The sequence below is a fragment of the Hydra viridissima genome, unplaced genomic scaffold, assembly GCF_058129835.1.
Source record: "Hydra viridissima isolate aposymbiotic clone 2 unplaced genomic scaffold, HvirCarnegie_v1 scaffold_6, whole genome shotgun sequence".
Classification (NCBI taxonomy): domain Eukaryota; kingdom Metazoa; phylum Cnidaria; class Hydrozoa; order Anthoathecata; family Hydridae; genus Hydra; species Hydra viridissima.
In genome coordinates, this window is record NW_028324305.1 from 1,541,739 (window position 1) to 1,559,382 (window position 17,644).

Genomic DNA, 17,644 nt, shown 5'->3' on the forward strand with positions numbered 1-17,644 from the left:
TGTCTTCAAACATACTAGTGTCAATCATGATTATTTTCTTGTGACTTTCAAGGTTTAACACAGTCCTAACTACAGAAATGTTATATACAGTGTGTAAAGGTTTTACATCCCCACAAATTTAGTGTACAATTACTTACTCCAGAATAATCCGTTAATTTTAAAAATAATTTCATCAGGCGAAATGTTATTTTTAAGTGATTTGTTTATCAGCAATAAGAAAAAAGCATTTATTTAATTTCGGTTCACGATTAAAAACATTTGAGAAAAAAAAAAAACAACCAAAAACCTAGTTGGGTTGAGTTTTGCCAACACTCCACATAAGGTGCTTTTGAAGCTGAAGTAGTCTGGAAACTTTTAAAAAATGGCGGAATTTTAGATGGACTTTTCGTTTTCTGAAGCTCATATTATATTAAAAATATTGATTAAAGTGAAGTAATGATAATACTCTTGCTATAAATAAAGATATAAAAACTTATTTGATATCAATTGCTATTATATTAAATTTGCTATTACATTTAATCAAATACTGTGTAAAAATACTGGGTGGAGCATTAATCATACATCGGTTTGAATAATTCATTACACTTTTAATTATAAATAAAATGTACATTTACTAAATTTTTTAAAAAGAAATAACACATATTTTGGGATTTTACTTTTCTCTTGTTGCGAAAAATTGTCACTTAAGTGACCTGCGTATTTGGTCTTGCAACAACAGTGTCCTTTAAGAGCATTTTCCTATTATATAATAGCCTTATAAAATATGAAATTCTAAAAATTTCTGGCACATTTCTCGGGTTTTAGTACAAATAGACTTCTGGATCGTTTATTTAGTTGATTTAAGTAAAACTTTACTTTTAGAAATACCCTCAAATGAAGGAGTCTGGGGCTTTTATTTGAAACAAATGCGAAAGCTAATTTAAAACAACAAATCTTCGTATAAAGTATTCTCCAATTGTTTCACAAAAGTAATGTGTTTTATTGGACAATGCGTTTAGTTCACGCGCTGCTCTAGATATTCCTTAACAGCTGGTTTCAAAAGTTTGATAATCTTTTACGCCTCCATTTACGTTTACTGCCACACTTTCATTTTCGAAGTACGGAACTATTACAACAAATTCATTCTTAGATTTTTATTGCGCAATGTTTTACATTTTTTCTTAACTAGAAATTGTTCAGATGAATAAAAGTTTAATTTTGTATTATATAAAGTAAGCTTTATGGGATATTATCACTTGAAGAATAAACTCATTTTGTTCTCTAGGTAACACTTGCATAGGCGAGGCGAAATATTATACCAACTCGTGTAAGATACGGATTGGAATCTGCTAACAGTAATGTGTCACAAGGCAGTCAATAGAGATTTGGCTATGAGATTGCTTAACATTAAAATGCCGTAAGCCGTCAAGTAAATTAAATTGCCGGGGTTAGGCTCGTCGGATAAAATATAATTAAACAATTGTTAAACTAAAATTCAAAGATTTTTTGTGCGCTATGAGTAATCAATTTTTCGGTGGTAAAGTCCTGAAAATAAAAAAATAGAAGATAAGAAAGTTATGAATTATTCAAAGCAATGCGTAATTTATGCACCACCTAGGGGGTCGATGTTATAATACACTTACGCATTTATGTGAACTTTTTCGTACTTTGCAAAAAAAAAAAAAAAGTCAAAATCAAAGGTTAAATTGTTAAACAATTATGTCATTTAAAAATTTAAGGTGTGCGTAATTAGAAATATGTGATCATTTTACGTTTTCACGAAACTCGTTACGAAGATGTAAGTTTTTACGAAATTCGTGACGTTATGAAAACGAAAATTTTACAAACCGATTCATGGACGTAAAACAGTCCGATCAATATTCCAAAATTGTATTAAAGGATATAAATTATTTTCTTAAGTTTACTTTGGTTTAGATCAGATAAAAATCACTAATCATATATAGTATAAATATAAAATTTTCAATGTTTTAAAAAAACTTTTGAATCATATGCATAGAAAGCCAGGTAATTAACTTTGGTTTTTTAAAACTTCAATTTAAACTCCTGATTTCAGAAACTATGTTTTGAGGGCGTTCTACTCTATATGAGTTGCTGTTTATTGCAAAGCTACATCCTCTGTGATATCCGTTCTTACAAGCATTTTATCGCCGGCAAATATTAGCTTTAAATTAGCAAAAAAATGTTAAAGGCGAACCTATTAAAACAAAAACAAACTGAACTGAGAGATCTTTATCACTCTTTTGGAGATGATTCTCGATCAAAAAACGGAACAAATCTGCACGATAATAACGCATACCAACGACAATACTAAACGAGAATAACGCCATCGATAGTTTGAGAAGCCTTACGAATTGTGACGACTGTTTCGTGATTCAAGAATATTTTTACACATTGCAACAATTATATTTCTCGCGCTAATAAGTTTGTAAAAAAATCTAAACAACGTTCTTACAAAAACTTTATAAAAAATCTAAACAACGTTGTTACAAAAACGTTTATAAAAAATCGAAACAACGTCGCTATAAAAAGTATTAAGCATTGTGACAATAATTACAAGTTTAAATAGCAAACAGGAAATCTTCATAAAACATGTTTGAAGTTTTACTGTGAGAAATCCGGTGAGTTTTTAAATCCTTGCCTATCAAAATCGATAAAAATTTCAAGGATCCTCGTTTAACATGTTTTACATAAAAAAGTTATGCAACCATTCCATTGTTCTTTCTAAAATAATCCGCTTAAAAAAAAGTTTTTAAGATATTGTGAGCAAATTGTTCAGTTGACGACAAAAATACTGTAGGTAAAATCGTCCATCTGAACAACTGCCGGTTTATTTTTAAATATAAAAAAAGTATATTTGAAAAATAAATTGCTAAATTGAAATTAAATTGAAAAAAATACCCAATAAATGTAACTCCAGTTTAAAAGGAAATTAGCACTGGATCTATTAAAACAACGCCTGCTAAAAAAAGGCGGGAAACTGAAACTTGTACCAGAGTTAGAGTTCCTCCATCGAAGTCGTTGATAAAATGATCGCTTCTATGTATTTGAACTTTTACTTCTAGCAGGCCTTTATTTCATTAACAGCTTGTTATTTTATGCTGTTGAAGAACGATTATCTTCTGATGTAAACAAACGATTTTCGAAAATTTTTCGCGCAAATTATTTTTAACGGTACTTAATTTAACAAAACATTGTTGAGAGTCCGATCATCCTGTCGGAGTTCGTTTGCTGACTTAATTTGTGTTTTCAAAAAGTTTTAAGTTGACAACGATGATCCAAACCTTTAAGGCTAATTTAACTGTTGATTTAATCATCAACCCTTATCATGCATCATTTATTAGATTAAAGGTAATACTGATTATCGTTTTTAAATACCTGTTAGCAACAAGTTCGTAAACTTGTTTTTGGCATTCTTCCATGCTCCTCCACCGCTTTTCAATTTTTTACTTCCCTAACAGTTCTTTGCAATGGATATCAAAAAAAGAAAAGAAAAAAAAATTTAAATACCAAATTAACATTTCACACGTCAAAAACTAATTGGTTTTTTTAAATAAGTGGTTTTATCTATTATAATCATTAACTAATGACAGTAGATGGACTTTTTAAAAGAAATACGTTTCTTACGTTTATAATATTACGCAGGATGCTCGTATAATAAGAACTTAGCCACTAGATTTGGATATATAGCGAAATTTTATGTTTAATACCATTATTTGTTACACCATTGATATGGAAACAATTCGACAAATGAGGTATTAGTAAATGCCGTTGACGAATGCTCATACTTATATTATAATTCTAGGATATTAAAAGTTGTAAGCAATTTAATCGTAACAAGCAGTCTTGCAAATGCTTTTTTTTGTGGATATTTTTTAGAAAAGAATTAATGCATGGAAATATGAAATTTATTGTATTTGCTAATTGTCACCACTAAATGAAGAAAATGAGAAGAATGAATTTGATTTTATTTGCTATGATTTATTAGTACTTAGCAGTTTACTTTTACCGCCATACTATTATTGTACTCAGATACCTTGAAATATATTTTTTTTATAACTGCTTATTATCAGTATTTAGTTTTATAAGTCTAAAATTCTGTTATTGAAAACCATTTATTACCCTTAAGAATTTGGTCCATGAGTTCTCTGTCGGCGGAATGTGTCTCAAAATCAGACTTTGGCTTTTTGGGAAATCAAGACAAAGAAGTACTTCCAAACAAAACATGGCGACAGTTCTTGCCGTTGACACTAAACCTAGATCAGCCTGGTCAAATAACCATGATGACTATGAACTCTTAGAGATAATAGGTATGTTTTATGGGATTTTTTGTTCTTTTTCAATTTTATCCATAAATTTTTCTATTAGTTGACTGGAATTTGAATATAACAAGCTAAAATATCTTATCTGCAAATATCTCTTTACACAATAATCTCATCTCATCATGTTATCATTCTTAATTTTTTTTATTCTAAAAATTTAAATTTGTTAATATAAATATATATATATAATACATGTATATGTATTATATATATATATTTATATTGATAAATTTAATACATACATGTATATGTGTGTGTGTGTGTGTGTATATATATAAATATATATATATATATATATATATATATATATATATATATATATATCTATCTATATATATATATATATATATAGATATATATATATATATATATATATATATATATATATATATATATATATATATATATATATATATATATATATATATATATACATATACATATACATGTATGTATGTATGTTATGTATTTATTAACAAAAACACTTATGATATGTAAGTATTTTTTAAAATTAATTAAAAGTTTTAATAAACATAAAGTAAAGGCTAGTTGTGTTTCTTAACAGTTTTTTCACCAATCATATTGTGGCAATTATCAGTATTTTTTACTATTCATTTTTTTAAATTTTTTTATTTCTTCCTATTAAAATTTCATACTTACCCACCATATCATGGTTAAAACTTGTTGTTTGATATAGGTTATGGTGCAACAGCTATTGTACAGGCTGCAAGATATATTCCACTGGATGAAAAAGTAGCAATTAAGCGCATTGACTTAGAAAAGTGTGGTGCTGATATAGATGAAATGAGAGTATGTAATTCATTTTCATATTTTTGACTGTAAACTTTGTGTGGTAGCAAATCTTTCAACAATCTCTTTTTAAGCATAAGTTTTGTACACTCTTAAGAGGTGTTAAATTGTACTGAATTCATGCGTAAAATGCACTAAAATGGTATTAATTAACACTGTTTTGGTGTTTTTCATACTGCACACCTTTTTATTGCAATTTAAGAGTGTAATAAAACCCCTATTACATTTTTTTAGTATCCTGCACTATTGTTACATACTTTCTTCTTTTAGAAAGAAATTCAGACAATGGGTCAATGCAACCATGAAAATGTTGTGAATTATTATACCTCATTCATTGTGAAACAGGAATTGTGGATTGTTATGAAGTTACTAGCTGGAGGTATTTTAAATACCTTTTAACAAAATATATTTCTAAAATTTCTAATGACTAGGGTACAGGAGTCTAAGAAAGCAGATCTGTTTAATGAATATACACTCCTACTATGTCTTCAACACTTGTTGTAAAATGCTCAGTTTAAATTTGGCAGCACTACCTTAAATTTATTAAGCACATTTTGTTTTCTTTCTTTTATCAAGTTTAACTTGATAAATAAAATGTTACTAACCTTTTAGTGGTGTAACTTTTTAAGTTAAAGGTTATTTCTAATTGTGTTCTCTATTTTTTGTTATTTTTCATTTACTTTTTTATTGTTCCATTTCTTGCTTAGAGAAACTTAAAACTTTGAAGAATATAATAAAAGAGATTTGTGGAGATTATTCTCTTTAGGATCAGTGCTTGATATCCTAAAGCACTTAATGAAAAGTGGTCAAATTGACCCGTTGCAGGGTGTACTGGATGAAATTGTCATTGCCACTATTTTGCGAGAAGTCCTAAAGGGATTAGAGTACTTCCACAAGAATGGTCATATTCACAGGTATTTTATACATTAACTCTTGTTATATATTTTATTATAATAGTAAATATTAAATGGTATTAAATGTTGTACTATATTTAAAATTTAAACTATTAAATATTATCCACTTATTAATAGAGAAACCAGACCAAGAAATCTTTATCTATTTTCTCTGCAAAATCATTTCCGTTGTCCAATACAATAATTTAATTTCATATAAAATTTAATTTCAATATAAATAATTTCATTAAGGTTCAATTAAGTTTCTATAGTTATACACATGCAGTTATTTGTTGAAAAAAAAATTATTATCAAATCAAATGTTAGCACAGGCAGTGTATGTGTTAAACTTTTATATTAGGGATGTGAAAGCTGGAAATATTTTGTTAGGTGCTGATGGAAGTGTCCAATTAGCAGGTATTTACTTTTTTCAAAAATTTGAGGTTTTATAGAAGAAAATAAAGAAAAAAACAACAACATTCTTTTAGTTAAAAAATAAACAAGGAAAATAAATGTGGAATGTATTGAGGAAAATGAAAAAAAAAAACAAAACAAAAAACAAAACAAAAAAAACATCACTTTATTGTCATTTATGTATGGATCCAGGTTTAACTTAATATCAGTCAAGCACATTTTTGTCAATAAGCTTTTATTTTCAACCATATTTAAATTGCAAATTTATTTGAAAAGTTATCTGAAGGTTTTTGTAACATCTCATATAAAATAAGTTTTGGTTATTTGAAATAAATACTTATAATGGAAAATGCGTAATAAACTTATGCAACCTTACCTACATTTCCAATTTAAAAAAAAAATAAAAAAATTGTAAAAGTTGTATGGCACGTTCTGGAATTTTTTTACATTTTGATTGAAATGAAATCATTTTGTGCAAAAATATTTATATTTTAGGTGGTACTTAAAAATTTTCTTATCCTTTTTAGCATTTGTGAAATTAGTAGCTAGATTGATCTCCTCATTTTGCTGTGTCATGTCATTCTCAGACATGAAAATGATTTTCATTTAAGATTCTTTGAGCTCTGCAGCAAATTTTTACCATTTTTGATATCACATGGTTACAGTTGCAGCAATTCTTTCTACAACCAATTTTATCTGTGAATTATAATGAAAGAGTTCCTTTGAACTTCCTTTGAACTCAAAGAAACAGTTAAAAAATTTTCTTGATATTGGTGATGATAAGTTTTTGAATAATCCATTAAAATTCATATGCCATTTGGCAAACAGACATGCTCTAGATTTAATTTTGAACAAAATGAGGAATCTAAGGTTCATTCTGAAAAAAACATTTTACATTTTCTGACCAATCAGCTTAAGTTAGAGCAGATTTCCTTTAATTTTTTTTCTTTTAAGTTCTTTGAATTTTTCTGATTAATTTTTCTTTATGAATTATTTTCATATTTAATTTGGTTGTTTTACTTTAAGTTAATAATTTAATTAGTAAATTAATAATTAAATTGATAATTTCAATATGGCTGATTTAACTAAAATTCCACCTGCTTTGCCAATATAAAAGGCATATCTGTTAGGCAAAGTGCCTACAGATAGAAAAATAAATAGCCAATTTAAAAACAAGTAATAAAATCATCACAAATTTGGCCTCTTGAGGTCTGAAACTGAAATGAAAGTTTTTTTTAATATCGTGTAATTTTTCTTTAATTGAAAACATGATTTTTTTTTTTAAAAAAAAAACTTTTTTATCAGTTTTAAATACTTAGTAAAAACACAAAGAAAAAAAAAAAAGGTTTTGTTTTATTATATATTTTTATTTTATTTTATCATATTTTATGTTTTATTTTTAATTCAACTAACAAAACTAATAATAGGCAGGAGTTTTTTTTTTCTTTTCAGTTTTACATTTGTTGTTTTGATTTTTTGAACTTATAAAATTTCAACTGTGAATAAAAAAAAGTTCAAGAATGTTTTTGAGTAACTGTGTCAACCATAAAACAGTTAACATGTAAGTTGTAAAAATTTTGTGCAAGTTATAAGTAAGTTAATTTTTATTTGAATATTAATATTTGAAAGATATGGAAATTAATATGAAAAAGGTAATAGTTATAACACTTAATGCACTTGCAAAGTATAAATTTATTTTTGTTAAATATTATTGCTTTAAATTTTTTAAGTATTAATTATTATTGCTTATGATCTTGTATTTTGTATCTTGTGTTTAATTAGATTTTGGAGTTAGCTCAACAGTGCATGATTTTTCTGATCGTGGTCATAGAATGCGAAGTACATTTGTGGGTACTCCTTGTTGGATGGCTCCAGAGGTTATGGAACAGGTGGGTTCTTTTGGTAGAATTCAATAAAAATGATGAAGATCATGATTAAGCATCAGTATTCAGTTTTTCAGTTTGTATGTCTAAATATACTTTGTATATTTAGATATACAAAGCTACAGGATTTCAGAAAAAAAATTTGATACATTGCAAACTTGTATAACTATGTTATTTATTTATTTTTTTCAACCCTTTAAGACATTGTGCAGAGTTGCTATTCAATTAAAACCAATTTAATTTGATTTAAACAAATTTTAACTGACAATTTTACATGTAAATATAAACATGTCACACCAAAAACCTAAAGAATATGGAGTTCTATTTTAAAAACTTCAAAGAATTTGATTTATTTAAAAAAATTGATATAAAAATTTGTACTTTAGTCATTATTTGTTTAAAACCAAAAAAACGAAATGCTATTGCTTAATCATGTTGATAAGAAATTGAATAGAAACATTCAAGTAAAGTAGTTGGTAGGCTTTTTTAAAAAAATGCTATAGTTCTTTGATGTTTTTTTCATTTTTTAAAAATTTATTGGATCTCTTTCTATTTTTAGTTTTCTTTAGTGAATTGTTTTAGAAATATGGAATTTATTTTGTGTTACTATTTATAATTAGGCAGGTGGATATAACCATAAAGTAGATATATGGAGTTTTGGAATAACTGCAATTGAGTTGGCAACTGGAACAGCACCTTATGCACAGTTCCCTGCTATGAAGGTAGTTTCTTAGTATTTTGTTATCTCTAAAGCATGTTTATGTTTTAATGGCAACAAACTTCATGATTATGTTTCAAAAAGGTACCTCTGTGAGATTTAATTTTTATTTTTTTAAATATTTCTCTGATTTTGTTTATGTCATGAAAGGTGATTACTAAAGAAATAGTCATTTTAAAGCATAAAAGTTTTTAGTAGTTTATTCATTTTTTTATATCTTTTAATATTTATTGTTAATTTATTATCAAGAGTCATCTACTTTTTAATTTTAAAGGCATTTCATTAAATAGTAATTATCAAAAAGGAATTTTCATTTTTACTTCTCTTTTATTTTTTCTATCTTGATGAAAGTATTTACACTATTATCATAATAGTATATTGCTATCTTATTTTCCCTTTTATCATAGGTTTTGATGTTGACACTTGAAGGTGATCCACCTACTTTAGAAACATGTACTGACTCCAAAGATGCATACAAAAAATACTCTCGACAATTTCGTAAGATGATAGCATCATGCTTAGAGAAAGATCCATCATTAAGGTAAAAGATCAACTTTTCACTTTCCTTTTTTTCTTTTTTTTAATCTCCTTTTTGGCAATGACACACATAATTAAGTGACTGGATAAAGTTTTTGATTGTAGCAAAAATTTTAACAAGAAAAAAAATTTGCACCAATGTTGGTTTAGAAGATCTAATGTATAAAATAATTTGAAATCAACAGATAGAGAGGAACATTTAAAACAATAAATCTTAAGATTAACATCCAATGTTGTGTTATGGGCAAAGGTTCGAAAAGTAACAAAAGAAAATTAAGTAAAATAAAAGCAAAAGTCAAAAAAATGTAAAAAAAAATGTAAAGTGCAGAGTTTAGAAGCATTCTAAATCTGTTTCAAGTATTGGTAAATGAAGCAATTCTAGCAACTGTTCGATTTCTATGCAAATCTTCCTATTTACTACCTAATTAAGAATTTTTTTTGATTAATCGATTTCCAAAGATGTTGATGTTCAGCTGCAAAATTCTCTGGACTCACATTTTCTTTTTTTGGATTTTTAAAAATCAATAAAAATAGGCCTTAGTGTCTTTCACTAGTTTGCCATTTTCTAAATGTGGCTTTTTATTTTGTAGACCTGATGCAACAGAATTGCTGAAGCATTCTTTCTTTAAAAAAGCCAAGGTAGGATGTATTTATTTTTTCATTGAGATTTATTTCTAAATCAGGTGAAATGAACTAACAAATTTCAATCAGATTGATATCTTTTGTTTATATTTTTCTGCTTTTTTAAATTTATTTTTCTAGAGCAAAGATTATTTGATACCAAACCTAATTGATTTGGCACCCAGTCTTCCTGATCGTGGTAAAAAGGTAATTAACTTTGTAATCATTGTAGCTTATATAACATTTAATACAAATTTAGTATTAAAGTTTTGTGTGTGTGTGTGTATATATATATATATATATATATATATATATATATATATATATATATATATATATATATATATATATATACATGTATGTATATATACAAAATAATAAACACATAAATATTTTACAAACAAATGTATGTATGTATTGTTTATAAAATATTTATGTGTTTGTTTATAAAATATAGTTTAAACGAAAGCCTAATTCAGGCAGAGCTTATAAGAATGCAGATGGTGAATGGGAATTCGAAATAGTCAGTGAAAATCCTGATGAACATTCCAGCGAGGTATTTAAATTTTTCAAATTATTAAAGTTACAAGTTTGTTTGAAATGGATGAATTTACCTCTAAATGTGTGTGTTAGCAAGCACATGAAAATCATTCACTATTGTAAGTAAACAAGCATTTGGAAAGTTGCTTGCTTAAGTTCACTGATCAATTCGTTTTGAATTGAAAAGTTAACAAAAAGTAAAATAATTCAAATTATTTAATATTGTTAAATTTTTAATTCTTCTAAGAACAGACCAAATTCTGGACTACAGAGATTAAGCAGAATAATCTAGCATTATAATGTTTTGTCCGTTTCCTGAATTTGGTGGTTAACAATATGGTTGCTGGGAACATAAAGCTCCACAGCTGCTAAGAATGACTGAAAAAATTCAATGTATTTCAGTGCTATTATTTAATGGAATCTGCATCTAAAAGTACCTGTGAAGGCTACTGTTAAGTATATTTGGCCTGCAGTGTTAAAGTTCCCTATCATCCATATCATCCAAATGTCATGAAGTTGTTATTTTTTTGCTTCTAGTTTTTAATTTTAAAAAATAAAATTATTTTGCTGTTTCAGTATTTGATTTTTAATATCAACTACTTGTTTGTAATCTATAAAATATAATTATGTAAAATCTATAAATATAATTATGTAAAAATTATGTAATTATATAATTATGTAAAACATTTAACTTCAATTAATAAAAAAAAAAAACCAGGGAAAAAGGGGAAGAAAAAAATATTTTAAGCCAAAATTCATCTCACAATTTGCTTGAGCAAATTACTTAATTTAGCCATAAACCCTTACTAATGCATTTGAATTCATGTATTGAGTTGTTTTTCTTCCAAAAGAAAATGCAGAAATGTAAAATTCTCAAGTGAAAATGAATGCAAAAGTATTTGTCATTTTAAATTTATTTATTGCTTTATAAGAGTATACAAAAATGTATAAGTATTTCTGTTGATTTTTTTTTATGGTTTTTCCTAAATATCTAATGTTTGTGTTTTTAGGAAAATCTAGTTTCTATTGAGGTAAATTATTTTAAATCTTTTTTTCCTTTTCATCAAAATCATCTGCAAGTTTAATTTATTACACTAAGTAATGCACAGGGATATTCTTGTAATTCATTCATTGCTTTTACAAAGGTGTTCGTTCTTTGTAGAACAACAATGAGCATAATGCATCTGAATTGCTATCCACTGCATCAAGCGAAACTGGATTGTCAGAACCAAAAGGTAATTATTTTAAATTATCAATTTCATAATTATTCTATTTTATGCTTTCCTCTCACAGTCTTGCTTTTAATCTTTTTATTATTTACCATCATTTTTCTTACATTTTTAATCTATCCTCACCCTCTCATGCAAGCAATTGAAAAAATAATTGTCTGACAAAATGACAAATTATTTTAAGAGATTATCAGAGAGAATACAGTATCTATGCTTAAATGTGCTTCATGTATGAATTTATGTTCTGTCCCTTTTTTTTTTTTGTATTCAGTGTTCATAACAAAAAAGCTATATCATAAGATATAGCTTTTTTGTTATGAACACTGAATACAAAAAAAAAAAATGTTGTTGTGTTGTTGTTGTTGTTGTTGTTGTTGTTGTTGTTACTATTGTTATTATTATTATTGTTATTATTATTATTATTATTATTATTATTGTTATTATTATTATTATTATTGTTATTATTATTATTATTATTATTATTATTTTTATTATTATTATTGTTATGCATTATTATTATACATACATCGTGGTACTTGGTATTGGAAACCATGACAATATTTTAATCATTCTTTTAGATCCAAATGAATCACAACCAGAGAACACGGGTGAAGTTACTGTGTTTGATTTGACTCTCAGGTTGAGGTAAAAAAAAAAAATGTTGACTTTTTTTTGCTTATTCTTTTTTGCTTGCTAAAATATGCAAAGTTCCCTGAAATGTTTAGAAATGCAGAGAAAGAGCTGAACGATATACGGTTTGAATTCGATTTAAAAAAAGGTTTTTAATTTGTTATTATATTAATTTTTGAATGTGTTGAGTTCATCATATGTAAGCCTTAGAGGAAACATGAAACTTATTGCACTTTTTTTAAACCTAATTTGCACTATTTGCTCATCTTTATCAATAATTTCTTCATACTCTTAGTGCTAAGTCAACCTTCGCTAAACTTTTGGAATATCAAAATCCCATTTCCTCAAACAAAGTTTTCTTTGTGGCATTAATGGGTATTTTTAAACCACCTTTTACCATTATCTAATAGAGGTATCTAAGTCTTATAAAGATTAGAATCGATGATTGTGGCATTTTAAAAGTTTTCCTCTGTATTTTTTAATTGTTTTCCTCTGCGTTGTGTATTATAAATTTAAGCCATGATACTATAGATCATGCTTTTTTTTTAAATTTATAATAGATAGTTCCAGGGTTTATCCTATCATAAAATTTAAATGGCTCACTTTCAAAATTCATGATTTAAGACCTTGCTTCTTTTTCAGTGTTTAAACACTGTGTAAAAAATTTTATGATTATTGCAACTGTCCCACCCTGATAAAAGTTATTTCAATACTCTGAATTGTTGTAGCAGGAGCATACTTCCACTACTGGTATGATGTTCATCGCCATTTTATATATATGATATATGTACTACCAATGGATGATTTTGTATATATTTTATATCATCAGGATCATATACTTCTTTATCAATCTTTCACTCATTGTTGATTTTTTCCTTTCTTTTTTTTTTATATTCTTATTAACTTACTTTTGAATTGTTATTCAATTTTAATAATAGATACCGTGGAAGGAGTTTCTCAAGAGCTCATGTCAGCAGGACTAATTGATGGAAAAGATTTACTGTTAGGTACATAGTTCTACACTTTGGTTTTTGTATTCTTTTGTTTTCATATTTCTCTTGTGTTGTGCTCATTTTATATCTTTAAAATCCTAATCATTTCTTTTATAAAAATGTTTTTTTATTTATTTTTTTAATTTTTTGTTGGGGTTTTAGTTGGTGCAAATCTAAACAAGATGATTACAAACACTCCAGAAAACAAACAACTTGTTTTTGCTCTGGTAATTTTTTTCAATACTTTTTTTGTGCATTACTTTTATTATGTATGTATGTATGTATGTATGTATGTATGTATGTATGTATGTATGTATGTATGTATGTATGTATGTATGTATGTATGTATGTATGTACATATATAAACAGTTGCTTTCAAAAATAATGAGGTCAGTTAATTTTTTTTGACGGCTATTTACTTTTCCCTTAATTGATTTTTTAAATTAAAAAAATTAAATGATAAGCAGTTAAAAATTTTTTTTAATTCCTGAGTTAATTAATCAATTAGCTTCACATTGATATATAACACTTAGCATTCCTATTTATTCTTTCTCAGTAATTTAATGGTAAATTAAAGCAACCCTATTATTTACTTATTAAAAAATGTGTCAAAATTATAACGTCAATTAATTTAAGCTTAATAACTCTTAAATTAATTATACCAGAATCCTGAAAATTTTTTTTTGATTTGACCAATATAAATTACAAATAAATTCGAAAAAAAAAAAAAAATTTCTAACCAAAATTTCAAGAAATTTTTCAATTGGTAAATTCTTAGCACACCTGAAGCAGAAAAAATGGACAGAAAATCAGTATCACAACAAGTCAAATGGTAAATAGTCAGACTTTCCAAAGATAACACAAAAAAAGTCAACTATTTTTACCTAGCTAATTATTTAGTTATATATATTTATACACACACACACACACACACACACACACACACACACACACACACACACACACACACACACACACACACACACACACACACAGTACTGTGAATAAGTTTTAGCCCACCATAATTTTGTAACTATTTTTGATTTTATCGTAAAAGTATGAAGGATTTATGAAGTAAAAAAAATCAGGTTTATAGACACATATTATAAACAAAAATATCTAGAAATAATTTGATAAAATATGATATAAAAAGAAAGAACAATTAATACTTCGTATGTCCACCTTTTCTGTTGATCACAGAAGCGAATCTCCTGGGAATTGATTCATATAAATTTGTAATGAAATTTTGTGGAATATTGTCCCACTCTCTTTTTAATATTTGAAAACAATCTTCGACATTTTTGGGGTTACATTCAGCCTTTTTTTTATCCAAATAATCCCAAACATGTTCAATAATGTTCAAATCTGGACTTTGAGGAGGCCAGTTCATTACTTCGAGAACTCCCTCCTCACACATGTCCTGTAAATATTTTTTGGCCACTCGGGAACAATGTTTGGGATCATTGTCTTGCTGTAGAATGAAATTATTACCAATTAGTCTCATTCCAGATGGTATTGCATGATGTCTTAAAATTTCTTTATACTGTTCTCCTGTCAGTTTGCTATCAATTCTGATTAAATCACCTACTCCAGATGATGAAATACAATCCCAAACTAAAACAGAACCACCCCCATGCTTGATTGTTGGATGTAGACAATCAGGGCGATAAGCCTCTCCTACCCTTCTTCTTACATACTTTCATCTTCTGCTACTGAACAATTCAAATTTTGATTCATCTGTGTATAGTACATGGTTTAACATTCCTTGCGTCCAATTATTATGCTGTTTTGCATATTTAAGTCTTTTTTCTTTATTGCCACAACGTAGTAAAGGCTTTTGAACTGCAACAGACCCTCTTAACCCAGCTTTTAGCAAATGTCGTCAAATGCAAGATGAGGAAACATTTGTCCCAGTTGCAACCTGAATGTCTTGGACTAGTTCACTGGAGGTTTTTTTCCGATTTCGCATAGACACATTTTTGAAATACTTTATGTCATGTTTTTTAAGCTTTGGAAATCTTCCACTTCGAATTTTATCCTCAAGAGATCCCATGTTTCTAATTTTTTTTATAATTTGTCTAATGGCTGTCCTTAAATACTTTGTGTTTTGGACAATTTGTCGTTGAGAATAACCTTCTTCATGAAGCAAGATAATTTTTTTACATTCCAGTAGTGGAATTTTACCCATTTTATTACTTAAATAACAATAAAAATAATAATACAAAAGAAACAAAAAAAAAAAAACGTTAATTAGAAGTTTTGCTCTTAGAAAGACAAAAAACAATATTAAACACACAGTATCTATGAAATATCTTTGTAAACTGTACTATCATCTAATATGAAGCCTTTACAGCAATAAATAAACAAAAATGCAAGAGCAAACTAAAAACAAACGAACTGATACGAATTGGGTTCAAATCAGCATTCAATAAAAATAAACACGTTAGATATCTAAATGCAAAAATCTATGTAAAATTTTGATAAATATTGCTTTTGTTTGTTTAAATATTGTTTAGTATTGTTTGACGTTAGACATTATTTTATATAAAAAAATTAATCAGAAACTATTATTCAAAATCTGTTAAAAAAACACGTGTTTTAATAAGTGGGCTAAAACTTATTCACAGTACTGTATATATATATGAAGTGTGCAAGGGGAAAACCAGTGATGTCACATTTTCAGATTTTTCGAGTTATTTACCTTACTATGTAGCAGCTACTATGTTGCTGCATCATTGCAATTAAATAAATCATTAAAAAAAATTTAACAGATAATACTAATTTTAAAACCTAAAAAAAAATTATGAAGCTAAGCATAGCTTGTTCAAACTTTCTTTTCTCGTTTTCTCAAAATGAAAAAATTGTGACATCACCGGTTTTCCCCTTGCACCCTTTATATATATATGAAGGGTGCAAGGGGATTATATATATATATATATATATATATATATATATATATATATATATATATATATATATATATATATAAGAATGTATATGTATGTATATATATGAAGTTTGCAGGCATCTATAAGAGAAATTTCCATCATTTAGAAATCCGACGAGTCAAACGAGCGGGATGAAAAGCAACTGATAGGGTTCGCCATGTTATCTCTCAACAATTAGCATTTTTATTGTCAAAAATGAGTTTGATCAAGTTCTGAACTCGTCGTATTGTTGACAATTTATCTCCAGATGACATCTGTTCTCTGTATATTTTAAGTATTTTATAAAGTTGTTTTCTGTTTGTTGGTATTGTGTTTATCAAAACAAAAAATGAACAGCGTTTTATATCAAAATTGTGAATGGTTTCCATATAATAGCGAATTATTAATATTGTTATAGTAATCTTGTATAGAAAAATGTTGCTTCTATGTATTTATTCGAGAGTTCCTCATACGAAATCATCCTATTACAAATTATGGTTTACAAAATTATGGTTTACAAATTTTGGTTTTTATTGCATTTTGATTGCGGTTTACATCTAATTTTTTTTTTTCTTTTTTCTTTAAAAAAAACTTTGAATTTGCTGTTCACAGTTTGACTCGATATTTTATTTTTCGAACTTTCCAAATTTTAATTCTGTAATGAGTTTAATTATTTTCTTTACTTTCTTTTCTGATGTTTCTGATGTTTTTGAAATTTTTACTTCTTTTAAAGTACAGGGAAAAGTTTTTAGGGTTGAACGATTTTTATGTTTTAACTCAAGAAAACTCGTTTGAGCTCTTTTTCTTCTTCTTTCTTTTTTTTTTTTTTTTCTTTTTTTTTTCTTTTTTTTTTTTTTCTTTCGTGTGCGTGTGAATAAGGTTACTTAAAAATATTTTTTTCATTATTTTCAAAGAAATCTTTATGTTTTTATCTATTGACTTTATTTTTTTATAATTTCTTGTTGTTCCATTTTTGCGTGGAACAGGTTATGACTTTTATTCATATATTTATTGATTTATTAGAAAAGAGAATTTTATTAAGAAGTTCTGTTTGCTTTTTTGCGGTCATACGTATCTGGGTTTTTTCTATATGTTAGCGTGTTGGGTCACTTGGCCGAGATCTCACTGTAA

The 17,644-nt window shown here is 26.8% G+C and overlaps 1 protein-coding gene and 1 long non-coding RNA gene across 9 annotated transcripts; one reads left to right on the forward strand and one right to left on the reverse strand.

Annotated features, from left to right (window-relative positions):
- Positions 1–939: 939 nt before the first annotated feature.
- Positions 940–3,717, reverse strand: LOC149886557 (uncharacterized). Of its 6 annotated transcripts, XR_016453352.1 has the most exons (4): positions 3,625–3,717; positions 3,376–3,460; positions 2,195–2,307; positions 940–1,524 (listed from the first exon to the last, which is right to left on the reverse strand). It is a non-coding gene; the product is annotated as an uncharacterized LOC149886557 (long non-coding RNA). The 6 variants fall into 6 exon arrangements; XR_016453351.1 differs by lacking the exon at positions 3,625–3,717 and having other exon boundaries at positions 3,376–3,587; XR_016453354.1 differs by lacking the exons at positions 940–1,524; positions 2,195–2,307 and adding an exon at positions 2,315–3,289.
- Positions 3,514–17,557, forward strand: LOC145189821 (serine/threonine-protein kinase OSR1-like). Of its 3 annotated transcripts, none has more exons than XR_016453350.1 (18): positions 3,514–4,307; positions 5,017–5,129; positions 5,400–5,508; positions 5,896–6,043; positions 6,384–6,439; positions 8,219–8,325; positions 8,940–9,041; positions 9,445–9,578; positions 10,165–10,213; positions 10,337–10,402; positions 10,653–10,751; positions 11,746–11,766; positions 11,881–11,970; positions 12,543–12,609; positions 12,690–12,742; positions 13,533–13,601; positions 13,749–13,813; positions 16,641–17,557. XR_016453350.1 is itself a non-coding variant. In XM_090090432.1 (18 exons), the coding sequence occupies exons 1-18, from the start codon at positions 4,157–4,159 to the stop codon at positions 16,710–16,712; spliced, it is 1,554 nt and encodes a 517-aa protein (XP_089946558.1). In that variant the 5' UTR covers positions 3,514–4,156; the 3' UTR covers positions 16,713–17,557. The 3 variants fall into 3 exon arrangements, 2 of the variants coding, with proteins under 2 accessions (XP_089946558.1, XP_089946559.1); XM_090090432.1 differs by having other exon boundaries at positions 11,898–11,970; XM_090090433.1 differs by lacking the exons at positions 3,514–4,307; positions 5,017–5,129; positions 5,400–5,508; positions 5,896–6,043; positions 6,384–6,439 and adding an exon at positions 7,870–7,997 and having other exon boundaries at positions 11,898–11,970.
- The last annotated feature ends 87 nt before the right edge of the window (positions 17,558–17,644 follow it).